General features: G+C 36.9%; 1 protein-coding gene across 1 annotated transcript in view; it reads left to right on the top strand.

Annotated features, from left to right (window-relative positions):
- The window catches only part of MYCBP2 (MYC binding protein 2), a 300,774-nt gene that overhangs the window by 17,880 nt on the left and 265,705 nt on the right, over positions 1-17,189 (top strand). The window contains 1 exon segment of the mRNA XM_017854221.1: positions 12,662-12,737. Coding sequence (XP_017709710.1) covers positions 12,662-12,737 — 76 coding nt within the window.

Below are 17,189 nucleotides of genomic sequence, written 5' to 3'. Positions count from 1 at the left end.
TGTCACTCACAAACTGCCTCTTTTCCTTTAGGCCAGTGAAACTGATCTGAGATAGGTCCTTGAATTTGGCAATAAGAAATTATAATGAACCAACACCCACTCACTATACCTCGTTTTTCAGGAGGTGGGGAGAAGTCACATTTCAGTGGGAAAGTGAGGCAGGACATGGGAGTATTTAGAAATAGTGTTTAATAGTGCTTAAAGGGAAAGAAGGAAAGCAGTAGCTTAAGGAAGGAGACTAATAATTAATTTATCTTTTGGATTAGATACCTGTAGCAGATGTTCTTAGTGTCCTAGCCATATCCCTTTGGCATCTATTTGCATACTGTCTTCTGCAAACATCTATGACTATCTGCCTGAAAAGAAATACACTTGGCCTGTGTGCAGGGCAACTCACACATGCCAGAGAGTTAATGCCTTCAGAAAAACTTTCCACCAGTGATGGATGGGGAGTTGGTAGATAAATACCTTTGTCTCACTTGCATTGGGATAACTGAGCCATGTTTTCTGCTGTCTACCAGAGTTCTCCACTGGATCAGGCCCTAGTTCCCCATCAGGGTAACTGGCTTCATAATGTGTCCTTTCTTGACTTCCTTCTTTTCCCTGTTTTACTCTTGTTTTCCCTACTGGCGTTTTTCCTGGGATCACCTCTCAAAATAATTACTGCACTTGAATTCTTGAATTGAGGTCTGCTTCTGGGGAAACCCAAACCAAGGTAGACATTTGAATTTGGCATGGGAATAATAATAACAATGTGTTTAGCACTTACTAAATACCAGGCATAATTCTAAGTGTGTCATCATCCAATGGGAGAGGTACTGTTTTCACTCTGTTTTATGGATGAGAGAACTGAGACACAGAGAGGTTAAAGTAACTGCCAAGATCGCAGTGCTGGTAAATGACAGAGCCTGTATTTGAACTCAAGTCATTTGTTTCTAAATTCTGTACTCTTAACCTATCTTGACCTAGTAGACTGAAGGAAAAGGGCAGGGACAGTAAAAAAGAGAGAGAGAGAATGGGAATAATTAATAGAAGAAGGCCCTGGGGTGGAGATCATTTCAAGGTGGATAGAAGAAAAGTAAAGGGAGTGCATTTGTAATGGTGTCTCTGTTTTATTGGTTAAGTAGATGGTCAGATTCTCTGCTCTGAGTTGATGAGTAGGGAAAGGATTTTGAAGTAGTGGGAAAGGTTCTAATTTTCATGGTAGATGTACCTTGATAGAGAACTTAACTGGCTCTAGACCAGCAGTCTGATGATGTTCAATAACTCCAATAGCTATTATTGTTTAGGGTTGTTATAGCTTATTGAGCACGATTTGTAACTAACTGGTGTAGAAGTAAATATAGAACATGAGCAGACAGCTCACATTAGAAGTGGTATATGTAGTAAAGGCTTAAGGGACAGGAAAAGGAAGAAAAAGGAGCCAGTAAAGAAGACTGAGAAGGAACCATCATCAGAGATAGAAGGAACACTAAAGTAGGGGTTCTAGAACTGGTTGGACAGGGGGCAGGGATGTAAAGAAGTAGGCACTGTTTGGTAGTTATCATATGTGGGAGAATGTGAAGGATAAAGACTGAAGATGGGCAGTTGAATTGGCAACTAGAAAGTTTGCGTATTGAGACGTCTCACAGACTTGCATGAGTTTGATAGTAAGGTGTTAAAAAGTTCAACACAGTGAAGCTTTTTTTTTTTTTTTTTTTTGGAGACAGGGTTTCATTTTGTCATCCAGGCTGGAGTGCAGTGGCGTGACTGTAGCTCAGTGCAGCTCTAACTCCTGAACCGAAGTGATCTTCCCACCTCAGTCATCTGAGTAACTGGGACTACAGGCACATGCCACCATGCCTGGCTTTTTTTTTTTTTTAATAGAGATGGGGTCTTGCTATGTTGCCCAGGCCAGGACCATTTTTTTCTTCAAGAAATTTAGTGATGAAGAGGGATAGAGGATTATTTAAACTTTTTTCCCTTTTTGAATGGGAGAATGACAGTAGGCCTCTAAGGTTAGAAACCACAGAAAAGAGCATAAAGGGTAAACAAAGAGAGGGATGTGTTGTTGAGCAAAATCTCAAGGATGGTGAATGAAATGGGATCTGGTGTATGAGAGTGAGTGCATTGTTGGATAGAGTAAGGGCTGTCTCTTTTGGGATGGGGAAGAAGGAAGTTTCAGTTTGAAAAGGTCTCAGGGACATATTTTAGCCTTTTATCTTTCTGTGAAGAATTCCAGGTTTTTTTTCTGATCTCTTTTCTAGATCTTAAATTTTCTATTCAGCTGTGTCCTGTACACTTAAACCCACCTATGGAGTCTGTAGTGTCAGTTACTTTTCATGTCTAGTTTGATTTTTTTTTCAAATGTGCTCGGTTGTTCCCATTCCCTGCAGATATTTTAGCGGTAGTCTTTTATTTCTTTAAATTTGATAAACATATTATTGTTACAGTCTTTCAGAAAATCCCACCATCTGAAGTCTATTTGGGTATCTTTCTGTTGCCTTGTTCTGCTGTTCTCACTCAGGGTGCCTTGTATCTCTGTGTGCCTAGTTATTTGCTTGCTCTCATTCCTTTTGTAGTTCTCTGAGGCCTGGGATGAATAGATTGTCATTCTTGCTATCATTAGAAAGTATTACAGTTTTACAATTGCTTCAAGGCTTGAGTTTCCCTGGCCTACCTAGGCTATGTTTACTTAGAGTACAGATATGTATGAGGCTGGGTCTATAGCCACAACTTTTCAGAGACTTCTCCCCTCACTCATGCTCCCCTCCAAGTTCCCCTACCCTCTTTTCTTTTTTCTTCTGCTGCTCTGCCCATTGCCAAGGTAGCTTTATTTATAGTCCTCCTCCCACGTGAAGACTTCCAAATAAGATCAAGAGACTGAAGCTATGTATAAGAAATCTATTTGCATCTTTCCCCTAAATCAAGTTGAACTGTTAAAAATCTCTTTGTTATTACTAATTAGCAGGCTAGGTTAAGTAAATAAAAGTTTTCTGCTTAGTAATGAGACAACTATTCCTCCCTAATTTATTCATTGATGCTTGAACATAATGGGAGTATCATTACATTAATTACACAGAATGAGTCTGGCTTCTATGGAAAAGTTTCAGTTTATATAAGGTGCTTCATAGATCAATTTTTAAAAGTCTTGTATCCAGTGACCTTGATAATTCACTTGTTAATTCTTGTGGATTATTTTGTATTTTCTATAAATATAATTATCTACAAATAAAAAATGCTTTACTTTTAATTTTTAACCATTATGACTTTTATTTCATTTGCATCACTTACTGACCTTCAATATTGTGTTAACAGAAGTGGTGATAGTACAAATCCTTGCATTTTCGCCCCGTGCTTAAGTGGAAATATTTAATTTTTCAACATTCAGTATAATTGAATACACTGTTAAAAGTAGGTTTTTTGTAGACAATCTTTATTAGATTTAGTAAAATCTGTTCCTGGTTCATCGAGGAGTTTCATCACTAGTGGTTGTTGAGTTTTAAAAATACTTTTCCTGTTTCTATTAAAGTGATCATATGTTTTGTTTCTTTTGTTCTCTTATTATATTGAATTATGTTGATTATGTATTTATTCTTTCCATATGTTGTTAGACAAAATTATTTGTAGGTAAATGACTCTCTCTTTTTTAAAAAATAAAAGGGATAATTCACATACCATAAATTCACCCTTTTAAAGTATACAACTTACTGCTTTCCAGTAGATTCTCAAAGTCATACAACTAAACATTTTTGTCACTCCATAAATCCCAAAGCTATTAGCAGGCAGTTTCTATTCTCCTTTCTATCAGTTTCTGGCAACTACTACTTCCTGTTTTTATGAATTTGCCTGACTAGACATTACATATAAATGGAATTATACAATGTATGACCTTTTGTTGCTGTTGTTTCTTTCACTTAGCATAATGTTTTCAAGGTTCATCCACGTTGTAGCATGAGTCAGTACTTCAGTTCTTTTTTTTATGGGTAAACAACATTCTCTTATATGGAAGTTCTACACTTTATATATTCATTAGTCGGTGAGCATTTGGGTTGTTTCTACTTTTTGGCTCTGAAGTATTTTTGCTTCTATATTCATAAGAGATACTGGTCTGAAATTTTTGTATTTTGAAATGTTCTCTTCAAATTTTGATATCAGAGTTATGCTTGTCTTATGAGTTGGGAAATGTTTCTTCTTAGACTCTGAAAGAGTCTAAGATTGATAATGTTTGAAAGAACTACTAGTGAATTTTTAAAGTATTTGGAAGAATTCACCAACAAAGCCATCCAAGTCTAGCGTTTTCTTTGTGGGTAGGTTTTGATTAGGGATCCAGTTTTTTTTTTTTTAGTATGTAGAAGGCTATTCAGACATTACATTTTTTCCCTTGTTCAGTGTTGAGAAGTTATATTTTTTCAAGGAATTTATCCATTTTATTTGTCAAATTTATAGGCAGCATCTGTAGTGATGCCTCCTTTCTTATTTCTCATAATTTGTGCTTTTACTTTTTTCCTGACCATTTTTGCTCTAGGTTTATATTTATTTCATTTTATTTAAAAATATTGTTATATATTTAATTCACAAATAATTGTACATATACGGGGGTATAATATATTTTGATTCATGTTTACAGTGTGTAATGATCAAATCAGGATAATTAGCATATTTATCACCTCAGACATTTATCATTTTATCATTTCTTTGTCATGAGACCATTCAAAATCCTGTCTTCTAGCTGTTTGAAGTTGTATGATACATTGTTGTTTATGATAGTCACCCTGTGATGCTATATAACACTCAAACTTACTCCTACTTTCTAGGTCTGATTTTGCATCTATTAGCCAACCTCTGGCTACTCTTCAACAATTCTTCTACTCTCTACTTTTATGAGATCAACTTTTTTAGCTTCCACATATGAGTAAAAACATGCCATATTCATCTTTCTTTGTCTGGCTTCTTTAACTTAAGATAATGTCCTCCAAGCTCATCCACGTTGCTGCAAATGACAGAATTTTACTCTTTTTTTAATCACTAAATAGTATTTCATTGTGTATATATATCACATTTTCTTTATCTATTCATCTGCTCGTGGAAACATAGGTCGATTCCACATTTTGGCTATTGTGAATAGTGTAGCAGTGAACATGGGAATTCTGCTATCTTTTCAACATACGGATTTTTTTCCTTTGTATGTATACCCAGTAGTGGAATTGCGGGATCATATGGTAGTTCTGTTTTTAGTTTTTTCAGGAGCCTCCATTCTATTTTCCACAATGGTTGTACTAATTTACATTCCCATCAATAGTATATGAGTTCTACTTTCTCCACATCTTCAACAGCATTTATTTTTTGTCTTTTTGTTGCGTATACTAATCTTTTCAGAGAACTAATTTTTGGCTCTTGATAATCTCTATTGAATGTCTGCTTTCCATTTCATTGGTATCTACTCTTATTTTTATTTCCTTTCTACTACATATTTTGCATTTAATTTGTGGTTTTCTTTTTAGCTTCTTGAGTTGTAAGTCTAGATAATTTACTTTCAGTGTTTTTTCTCAATATATGCATTTATGTGTATGCAAAAAGCTATGCATTTTGTGGAAGTACTGCTTTAGCAGCATTCTACCAATTTTGTTATGCCATATTGCATTTTCATTTTATGGAAAACACTTTCTGATTTCCATTGTGACTAGTTCTTTGACCGATAGTTTATTTAGAAGTCTTGTTTCTTTGATTGCCAAACATTTGGGAATTTCTTGTTTTTTTTTTATTTTTTTTATTTCTGGTTTAAGTTTTCAGTGACCAGAGAATTACCTTATGATTCAGTCCTTGGAAATTAGTTTAGACTTGGTCTGTGGTCCAGCATATTATGTTTTGGTAAATGTTCTATATGCACTGAAAAGAATATGCATTCTACTGTTGTTGGATATGTTTCTGTATGTATGCCAGTTAAGTCAGGTTGATTAATCATGGTTTGTTTGTTGGTTTGTTTTGAGACGGAGTCTTGCTCTGTCGCCCAGGCTGGAGGACAGTGGTGTGATCTTGGTGCACGGCAACTGCCACCTCCCGGGTTCAAGCGATTCTCCTGCCTCAGCCTCCTGAGTAGCTGGGACTACAGGTGCCTGCCACCATGCCTGGCTAATTTTTGTATTTTAGTAGAGATGGGATTTCACCATGTTGGTCAGGCTGGTCTTGAACACCTGACCTTGTGATCCACCTGCCTTGGCCTCCCAAAGTGCTGTGATTACAGGCGTGAGCCACCGCACCCAGCCGATTAATCATGTTTTCAAATTTTTCTATGTCAGTGCTGTTTTGGTCTCTACTTGTTCTGTCAGTTACAGAGAGGTATGTTAAAATCTACTCTTTCAATTGTGGATTTGTATTTTCTCATTTTACTTCTGTCAATTTTGCTTTATATGTTTTGAAGCTGTGTTACTGGATGCATTCAAATTTAGGATTGTTATGATTTCCTAATGATTTGACCCTTTTGCCATTTAGAAATGCTCGTCCCATTTCTTATAATACTGTTGCCTTAAAAATTACTTTGTCAAATATTAAAATAGCCACACCAACTTTTTTTGGGACACTGGTGGGTGTGCTTGTGATACATCGTTTTCTATCCTTTTAGCATGTATCCTTTCGTTTAAAATTATGATATTACAGTTATTAAAGGAAGGCTTTCCTTCAGTATTTCTTGTAATATTGGTCTCTTGACAGTGAATTATGTCAACTTTCATGGATCTAAAACATCTTTATTTTGTCTTCATTCTTAAAGGATACTTTTAGAATCCTTTATGTGAATTATGTCAGCTTTCATGGATTTAAAACATCTTTATTTTGTCTTCGTTCTTAAAAGATACATTCTTAAAGCTTATATGATTCCAGGTTGCTTCCCCAACCTCTAACCCCATCCCTCCAGTCCACCACCTCCCCTCCCCACCCCCCAGCACTTTTCAACACAAAGAATGGAAACTGTCAATTTTATTGTTCCTTTAAGTGTATCTCTTCTCTGGCTGCTGTAAAGGTTTTCTCTTTATGCTTTGCTTTTAGCACTATGACCATACTGTGCCTAGGTATGCTTTTCTTTGCATTTTCCTGCTTCAAGTTCCCTGAGTTTCTTGAATCTCTCAGTTGATTTCTTTCTTCACTTTTGGGAAATTGTCAGTAATTATCTTGTCATGTATTGCTTTTGTTCCATTCCTTTTTCTCTCTTTCTGGGATTCCAGTTATATGAATATGAGACCATTTGACTTTGTCCCACATGTCTCATTCTCTGTTTTGTTTATCCCATTTTTGTTTCTGTGATTGAATTTATTTATTTATTTATTTATTTATTTATTTATTTATTTATTTATTTTTGGCCTGTTTGCAAGTCTGTGAAACCTGTTTTCCTGTAACTCACTCTGCTCTTAAAATCATATGAGAAGTTCTTAATTTCAGATGTTTGTTTTTCAGTTTCAGAATGTCCGCTTGGTTCTTTTTTTTATAAATTTTGCTGAAAATTGCCAATTCCATTATTTTACACACTTTGTTAATCTCTGCTTCTCAGGTACTTGCCTCCTAATGTTAATATCTGGGTTTTCTGTGAGTCTAATTTTCTGGTTTTCTCTTGATTATGTGTCTGCCACATGTTTTGCTTCTTTTGATGTCTCTTAATGTGTTTACTTAGTGTCCCCAAACTAGAGTAACACTGTGTATGAATGAACATGATTTTCTTTCAGATGATGTGTTTTCTCCCAGAGAAGTTTGCTCTTTGCTGTGTCAGACAGATAGAATGAGGAGTTTGATTATCTCAATCCGGTGAGGAATTACAGAGACCACTCCCTCCGTCTACTAGGAATCTGTCTTCTTACAGAAGTTTTCTCTTCCCTTTTTACTCAGCCTCTCTCTCTCTCTCTCTCTTTTTTTTTTTTTTTTGAGATGGACTCTTGCTCTGTAGCCCAGGCTGGAGTGCAGTGGCACAATCTTGGCTCTTGGCTCACCATAACCTCTGCCTTCCAGGTTCAAGCGATTCTCCTGCCTCAGCCTCCTGAGTTGCTGGGATTACAGGCGTGCACCACCACAACCAGCTAATTTTTTTGCATTTTTAGTAGAGACGGGGTTTCACCATGTTGGCCAGGCTGGTCTTGAACTCCTGACCTCAAGTAATCTGCCTGCCTCAGTCTCCCAAAGTGTTGGGATTACAAGCGTTAGCCACCACGCCCAGCCTTGACCCAGCCTCTCTATCGTCCTTCAGTGTTCCATTTCTGAGGAGATATACCACTGGGAAAGCTGTTTATGTATCTGGAGCTTTTCTAGATTCTAGTCTGTCATTTCACCCCACGTGGACATCTAAAGCACTACTAGTCTCCTGTTTCCTTTATTAGAGTTCCTCTGCTTAAGCCAAACTCAGTCCTTACTCATGCCCAAACTCTGCAATGACCCACATGGAAGAACAAGCCAGTGGTGTCAGCTGCCTTGAAAGTGCTCTTCCATCTCTGGATTTTTTGTTCTTTTAATCCTCATTGCTTCCACAGCTTTCTTGTGTTGGTTATTCTAGCCTTTGAAGCAGGCGCATTGGCCTGCCTCCTATCTAATCACTTACTTTAGGGAAGTGGAAGTCCGAAGTTTATCTTTATAAAAAGAAAAGGCAGATAATTTTAGGAGTGCTTGTTTTTATAAGCGTGGTGATGTTTTGAATAGTTTTATCTGTGCTGCATACTCATAGCTATAAAGCATTTTTTTCCTTTCTGATATGGACGTGTTTATCAAAATATGCCCAAGATCTGGGGTGAGCAAACAATGACCCACAGACCAGTGAGGCCCAATTCTTGTTTTTATGTAGCCTGTGAGCTAAAAATGGTTTTACATTTTAAAAGGTTGAAATGAAATAAAAAAGGAAGAGAATGTTTTGTGAGCATTTTGTGAAATTCAGAAGTTTTATTGTAATATATGCACACTCCTCTCTTTATGTGCTGCCAATGGCTGCTTTCATGCTGTAACCATTGAGTAGTTGCAGCAGAGATCTTGTGACTCACAAAGTGTAAAATATTTGCTATCTGGCCCTTTGCAGAAAAAAATTCCCTATTCCTGCTTTAGATCACAGCCTCAGGAATTTTTTATTTCTTATTACTAAGGGAAATTAAGCAAAAGATTGAAACCATTTTATTCCAGAAGTTCTGTAAATTTGGATTTATTAAAATCTTAGCATTTTACAGGATTTAGAAGAAACCTCAGTCTCCTTCATCTCTTTATTTTACAAATAAAGAAGCAGATTTGAGTGAAAGAGGTTTTAAAATTATGACTCTATTTTTGGTATAAAGTATACTCAGTAATAAGCTGATAGAGAAACTGTTGATCTATATCACTGAGACAATTTGCAAATTCTTGTTCTTATACTGCAGAAGATTTGGTTTTCTTAAAGAAAAAAAAAAGGCGTAGCTCTTAAGAAAATCTTTTTGGAATTTTTAAAAGTAAATATTTTAAAATAAATATTTAAGACATGTTAATAGCCTTTCCCTTTTATTGTCAACCACAATTCTTTCAAATCTCATGGATATGAAGTTATTTTTGTGAGAGGACTAAAAGTCTTACAGGACCAATTCCAGACATTCTTCATTAAGCTTCGATTGATTTAGAATATCAAGCCCTAAATCATCAGAAATTTCAAGGTAAATTGTAAATGTGTAAGACTGGTTTTTAGAGTTTCTCTTTTATATTTCTGTCCTCAGATATTGTGAAAGGTTTAAGCTTAGTTCTCAAATATAGAGATATAATGGTGTGTTATATTACTAGCAAATGGCATTTTTACATTTTCCACTGTTGAATACAAATTTTGTTTGTATAATTTTCAACTTATTACTGGCTCTTTTAGAAAACCTCTACCTCTACCTCTAGCTCTACCTCTACAAACCAAATCAGCAGCAACAAAAAAAGAAAACACACAGTAAAAGTAATTTATAATTAATTTGGGAATAGCTAATTCTTGGATGGTCTATACTTAAGAATTGATGGGTTCAGATTCATTAGAATTGTTACAACCAATTAAATGCCATCATGCATAGAAAGAAGTATTTTAGAAATGTACGTAAAGTCATTTGAACTTTAAAGAAGTTCCATTAGATAAAACAGACACAAAAATTGGTCTCTAATTGAGAAAATTTAAGTCAGTTATAACTAGTCTTTAGGAAGTCTATCTGAATTTGGATTTATATATTCTATTTCTCTGAAAATTGGTTTGGGATAAATTTTGATGCTTTTATAAGTTATATAGAAGGGGCTAACCTCTTAGTAGTTATGTATTCCTGTTGCTCAAATACTTGATTTCACTCAGGTAATCTTTAATATAGAGGAAAGTTGGTTTCGTAAATAGTATAAAGAATACTTATTGTGTTTTATTTGTTTATTTGTTCATGTGGTATTTATTGACCATCCATGATGTTTCACATTGATGCAGGTGCTGAAAGTACACAGTTGAAATAGACATTCGGCATGCCCTCACAGTGCTAGTAGTTGAGTAGATTCTATAAGCAGGTATATGCATTTATGTTTAGCATTTGGTACTGTTAATCTTTCTCTTTCTCTTTACTTTTATGGCATACTATCTTGTGAAAATCTCATCCACATACATAGTTTCCATGACCTCCTTTGTACTAAAGTCTGTGCAAAATAATCCCATGGATAACTCCTTAGTGGGCCTTTCTGGCTAGATATGCTTTAAATGCACTCATGTATCCATACCATAGATGTAGATACCTTATTTTAATCTCTGAGTAAGGCATGTAGCTGTAGCTCTCAACTTCCGCATTTATCCTCTTCCTCACTCTTTCTCTTATACTTTCTCTTTCTCTTAAAATACTTGTTGAGTACTATATCCCAGGAACTTTTCTGGACACAGGCTAGAGTAGTGAACAAGAAAGATAGAGCCTCTGCACTGTTGGAGCTTATAGCTTGGCGAGGAAGCAATACATTAAACAGTTCCATACATAATTACGGTTATTGACTATACAATGAAACATAAGTATACGATGAACTGAGAGTGTATATTAGGGAAACTCATCTAGTGTGGGGAGTTAGTCTTAAGTGACACTTATGCTGAGACCTCAAAGATAAGTAGTGGTTAGCAGGAGAAGATGTGGTAGAGAATTTCAGGAAGAGGGAAAACCTTTGTGAAAGTTGTATGAAGCTTAACAGGTTCAGACAACTGAAAGAATATCCTTCTTGCTGGAGTATGATGAATCAGGTGGAAAAGAATGCAAAATGAGGCAGGATAGATGGGTGGAGGTCAGTTATTGGAAGAGGATCTTTTAAACGATGTTGGTGCTTTTGGACTTTATCTTCAGAGAATTGAGAAGATACTGATTTTTAAGCTGGGGAATTATCCACTCAGGTTTGTGTCTTTAAAAGTTCAGTTAGGTTCCTGTGTGAAGAATGGATTGAAGGGTATGGATGTGCAGAAATGAGTTAAACATTTGCAGTGGTCCAGGTAAGAGGTGGTGGTAACCTAGCTTATTAGCATTGCAGCAGTAAAGATGGTGTGGACAGATTCAAGAACTGTTGATGAGATAAAATTGACCAGATTTTGTGATTATTTTGATTTCAAGAGTGAAACTGAAGGAAATGTCAAGGATAACATTTTCATCTGCCTGTTACTCTTATCTATTTGTTGACATTTTGGTATTTTGAAGTTAAATATCTTCAAAATCAAACCCATTACTTTTTTTCCAGCAGACTAACTCTTCCTTCTGACTTCTTGATTTTTATGAATGACATTGTCTACCTCCAGGTGACCTAGGCTTTAAACTTTTCTATTTTGTCACTGCTCTCACTAAATTAGTTACCAAATCTTAAGGACTTGACCTCTTCAGCATCTGGAACAACCTCCTCCCCTTTGCTCTCCCCTCATTCCCTCTTTTTTCCCTCCTGCTCCTCCTTTACCCCTTTTTTCTTTATTACAGCAGTAGCATCCTCTTGTTAGATCACTAAACTGTGCTTTCCATTCAAGTCTCTGAGCTCCTTGAGGACAAGAACTGTCTTTTTCATTTTGTGTCTTTACTACCTAGTATCTCAGCATGGTGAACATAAAACATATTAAGTGAAATGAAAATAAAATGTTTTCCTTGCTTCTTGTTTCTTGCACCATAATTCTTATTCTTTATCACATATTTTTTTCTGTTTCTCAAAGTTATTCAGAGGCTTCCTTTTGCTTAAAGAATAATTTGGTCTTAGGGCTATGAGATAATGAATGTATCCAGACTGGTTGCTGGATACATAAAGTATACGAGTTGGGAATTTTCCTATAGTAGTTTAGCAAAAAGGGGCTTTTAAGTCCCTTTGCGCTGTAACCCTCACTACCAAAAAGAGCACATTTTTTTCTTGGAAACATTACTGATATTTGTAAACATCCCCACTATGGATAAAGGATAAAATACTTCATTTAATGCCTTTTAATGTTTTAAGTTTATATATGTTTTGCAGAATTCAAATTTTATTATCATTTAATATATATTGCTTAGCCGTCCCATGTTATCTTCTCAATAGCTACTTTATATGTTAGTATCTTATATGTGTATGTAAAGTATATTGTTTCACATAAAGAAAGTTTGCAAGAAAAGATCCAAATGTCTATTTTGGAAATACGCATTTTGATAGCTTTGTATGTCCTAATATGAACATTCATATGTTTTTTCCCATTTTCTTTTAATTTTAGGAATAAGAAAATATTAAATAAGAAGAAATTGAAAAGAAAACAGAAGAGCAAGTCAAAAGTGAAGACAAGAAGCAAGGTAAAGCTGTTGGTAATTTATAAGGAATAGTAGTACTGTTTCATATGGTGATTTGAATAAAATGCCAAGATTTAAAATATAAGTATAATTCACAAACCATTTTGTTTGTATGTGCTGAAGTAATTTTGTAAAAGCCCTTTATGATTTGGTTCCTCTTTTAGTTTCATCTTTCTTTTGGGTGTTTCTTTTCTTTCTTGCCCTTTTCTTTTTTTTTGAAACAAGGTCTTGTTCTGTCACCCAGGCTGCAGTAGTTTCCTGGGCTCAAGTGATCCTTCCGTCTCAGCCTCCTAAGTAGCTGGGACTACAAGTAAATGTCACCACACCTAGCTAATTGTTAAATTTTTTGTAGAGACAGGGTCTCATGGTATTGGCCAGGCTTGTCTCGAACTCATGGGCTCAAGCAATTCTCTCACCTCAGCCTCCCAAATACTGGGATTGCTGGCATGAGCCACTGTGCCCAGCCTATTTTTGGGGGGTTTCTTGACCAGTAGCCTGGAAGTTAATATCTGGATGTTGAAAATTATTTATTATTTATTCTTATTATCTTTGATCAGTCCTTTGGGGGAATATATCCACTTCTGTTCTCTTTTTTCAATCTGACTACAGGTACTAGAAACTTAAGTAAAATTAGCTTGTAAACCGGGACTTGGGTTTGGGTTTGTCATATGCCTTTCTTGACAGAAATTAGGGAAACTTGGTGTGTCCATATTGTTCTGAGCCTCTTTTGACTGTTGGTAGCTGTACAAAAGAAAAGGCAATATGGAATATTTGAATTAGGTGAGAGCTTAGAAACCAAGAATCTATTTTCACATAATGCAGAGATCTCTGTAAAATCCATCTTTTTTATACTAAACATTTTCAGTGACCAGAGCACTTTATATAACAGTCTCTTTTCTGTTGAACATCTAGACAGAAGGAAGAGGAGAGTCATAACTGTGATTCCTGAACAGCTTCACTTGGAGTTAGAGAAACAATAGATGGGCCGGGCACGGTGGCTCAAGCCTGTAATCCCAGCACTTTGGGAGGCCGAGACGGGCGGATCACGAGGTCAGGAGATCGAGACCATCCTGGCTAACACGGTGAAACCCCGTCTCTACTAAAAAATACAAAAAACTAGCTGGGCGAGGTGGCGGGCGCCTGTAGTCCCAGCCATACGGGAGGCTGAGGCAGGAGAATGGCGTAAACCTGGTAGGTGGAGCTTGCAGTGAGCTGAGATCCGGCCACTGGACTGCAGCCCTGGCGACAGAGCAAGACTCCATCTCAAAACAAACAAACAAACAAACAAACAAACAAACAAACAAGAAACAATAGATTTGCTGGGCCTGTGTATCAACTGTAGAGGCAATTGTTTCCTACACTTTTAAGTTAGTGTTCTTGCTATTGTAACTGAGAGAAATCTACTTCAAAGTAGCAAACCTAAAATAAAATGAAAGGTTGGGGGATGGCATTTATTTGGTGGCTCTATCTTGAGATACAGCTGGATCCAGGGATGAAATAATATCATCGGCGAGCCACAGTGTCTCATGCCTGTAATCCCAGCACTTTGGGAAGCCGAGGCTGGCAGATCATGAGGTCAAGAGGTCGAGACCATCCTGGCCAACATGGTGAAACCCTGTCTCTACGAAAAATACAAAAATTTGATGGATGTGGTGGCACGTGCCTGTAGTCCCATCTACCCAGGAGGCTGAGGCAGGAGAATCGCATGAAACTGGGAGGAGGAGGTTGCAGTGAGCTGAGATTGCACCACTGCACTCCAGCCTGGCGACAGAGTAAGACTCCGTCTCAAAATAAATAAATAAAATCATCGAACCCGTATTTTCAGCTCTTGCTTCTGCCTTCCTCTGTGTGTGGACTTATTACCTGTGACTGAGGACTGAGGCTGCCAGCAGCTCTAACTCCATATGCTCTGAGCAAGAGGCAATCTGTTCTACTAGTCATAGCAGAAAGTCTTGGGTAGGATTTTCAGTTTACCTGCATCATTTGCTTTGACTACGGAGACATGGGATACTTTGGTTAGACTGAGTTATATTTTTAACCCAGAGATGGGCAGGGGTGAGCACCCTGGTGAATAGGCCACATGAAATGAGGGAGGAATAGTTACCCTAAGGAAAGTGTTGCTGGGCGGCAGAAAAATAATGTCTGTTCACTGTATCCCTTCTCATTACTTCTGCTTCTGGGATAGAGGAGGGAAGTGGAACGCATTCTCAATATACAGAAAACCTCTAACAAATACAGTCATTCAGATTTCCAACCTCTGTCCCTTTTCAACTTTTTGGTGCTATGTGCAAATCAGAGTATGGGAATTTTGAGTATCTTTTAAGTTTTTTTAAGGTTTCATTTGGTGATTTCCTGAGGTGGTGGCATATGATATCCAGGAAGAGATGAGGAGAAGTTAAGGTCTTTTGTCCCTTTCGATTCGGCCTCCAATTAGCTTTGTGCCCTTAGCAATTCAGTTTTTTTCCTCTTGCCCTCAGTATTTATATATCTTCTTTTTAAGAGTAGTTTGAGATAACAATGATATAAATAAGTTCATTAATTTATTCCTCAAACATTAATTGCATGCTGAGTATGTGCAGGCATTATACTGGATGTTTGGGATACAAAGATGAGTAAGAGGGATTTTTTGCTCATGGAAAGAATATAAAGTAGTAAAATGGTGTTGTTAGTCTCCTTGACCTGTATTACTTTTTCCAGGTTATTTTTCATCTACTCTGTTTTTGAGAGTTATTTTCAAAATGCCATTTAGCTGGCATTTTATCTACTTTATGTATTATATATACATAGCCGTTATATCTACTTTATATCCTTTATGGCTGTCAACCCCTCTATTTCTCCTCATCCCATCCATCAGTCATCTCCTCTATTTAATTTCCATCTTACCCAGATTAGATACCACAGCCTTTCTTTTTAGGAAAACTCTTACTTAATCTGTAACAAATTACACAAACTTGGTGGTTTAAAATAACACTAGTTATCTTACAGTTGGAAATCTGAAGTCCAAAATGGATCTCACTAAGCTAAAATCAAGGTATCAGCAAGACTGTATTCCTTCTGGAGGCTCTAGGAGGGGATCTGTTTTTTTGCCTTTCCAGTTTCTATAATAGAGGCTGCTCAAATGTCTTGGGTTGTGGCCCTCTTCCATCTTCAAAGCCAGTGGTGGTTGGTTGAGTTTTCTCATGTGGCATCACTGATAGTTTTCTGTTGTTTTATCTCCTCCTCTCACTGTCCAGCCTTCCTCTTTCACTTGTAAGGACCCTTGTGATTACATTGGCCCATCCAGATAATCTGTGCATGTATGCTTAGTTTAATCACATATACAGCGTCCCTTTTGCCGTGTAAGGTCACATTCACGTGGGTTTTGGGGAATTAGGGTGTAAATGTTTTTGGAGGCTATTATTTACCTACCATATCTCACTTGTATATTTTTGCATTAATCTGACAAAACTCAATCTTGTATGAATCCAGTTATTTTGTCCCTCCCTTAAGGTGAGTTTCATGTGCTGCCAAAGAGAGTTATACAAGAGTTAATTGATAACAATACACATTCATGATCGTCAGTCTCAAGTATACCATAGCCAGACTATCTTATTATTTTTTCTGGTCAAATAGTTCTCTTTTCTTCTGTGATTATTTCAGACCTTTGCCATGCTCCTCAAACCTCTGATAAATTCTACCCTCCAGCATATGACTTCACTTTCTTAGAGGAGAAATCAAATTCATTAGTCAGAAAACTTCCTCAACTTCCCGATCCCAAATGTGTCTGTCTTAGATCAGGCTTCTCAGTACCTGAGCCTGACATAGAGATTTGAAGTTTGCAGTTCAGTGAGTTTTGGAAGTTAGCATTCATGCATAGAAGCACTACTGCAGTCAAAGTTCAGAACACTTCCATCATCTCCAGGGGTTTTCTTTTTATTTTTTGAGACGGAGTCTCACTCTCTTGCCCAGGCTGGAGTGCAGTGGTGTGTGATCTTAGCACACTGCAGCTTCTACCTCCTGGGTTCAAGCAATTTCCCCGCCTCAGCCTCCTGAGTAGCTGGGATTATAGGCACCAGCCACCATGTCCAGCTAATTTTTGTATTTTTAGTAGAGACAAGATTTCACCATGTTGGCCAGGCTGGTCTCAAACTCCTGATCTCAGGTGATCCACCCGCGTTGGCCTCCCAAAGTGTTGGGGTTACAGGCGTGAGCCACCGCACCTGACCGGTTTTCCTATCCTCTTCTGATTCTGTCCCTCCCTATAACCCTGGCTCTAGACAACCACAGATACATTTTCTGTCACTGTAGATTAGTTTTCATTTTCTAGAACTTGGTATAAATGTGATCATATTGTGAGTACTCTTTTTTTTTTTTTAAATCTGGTGTCTTTCCCTCAGCATAATTTGTGTTTATGTTGTTGTATATCAGTAGTTCATTCCATTTTTTTGCTGATTTTATATATATATATATATATAT

Source organism: Rhinopithecus bieti, unplaced genomic scaffold (genome assembly GCF_001698545.2).
Source record: "Rhinopithecus bieti isolate Rb0 unplaced genomic scaffold, ASM169854v2 scaffold_36004, whole genome shotgun sequence".
Classification (NCBI taxonomy): Eukaryota; Metazoa; Chordata; class Mammalia; order Primates; family Cercopithecidae; genus Rhinopithecus; species Rhinopithecus bieti.
This window is presented reverse-complemented; position numbering and strand designations above follow the sequence as displayed.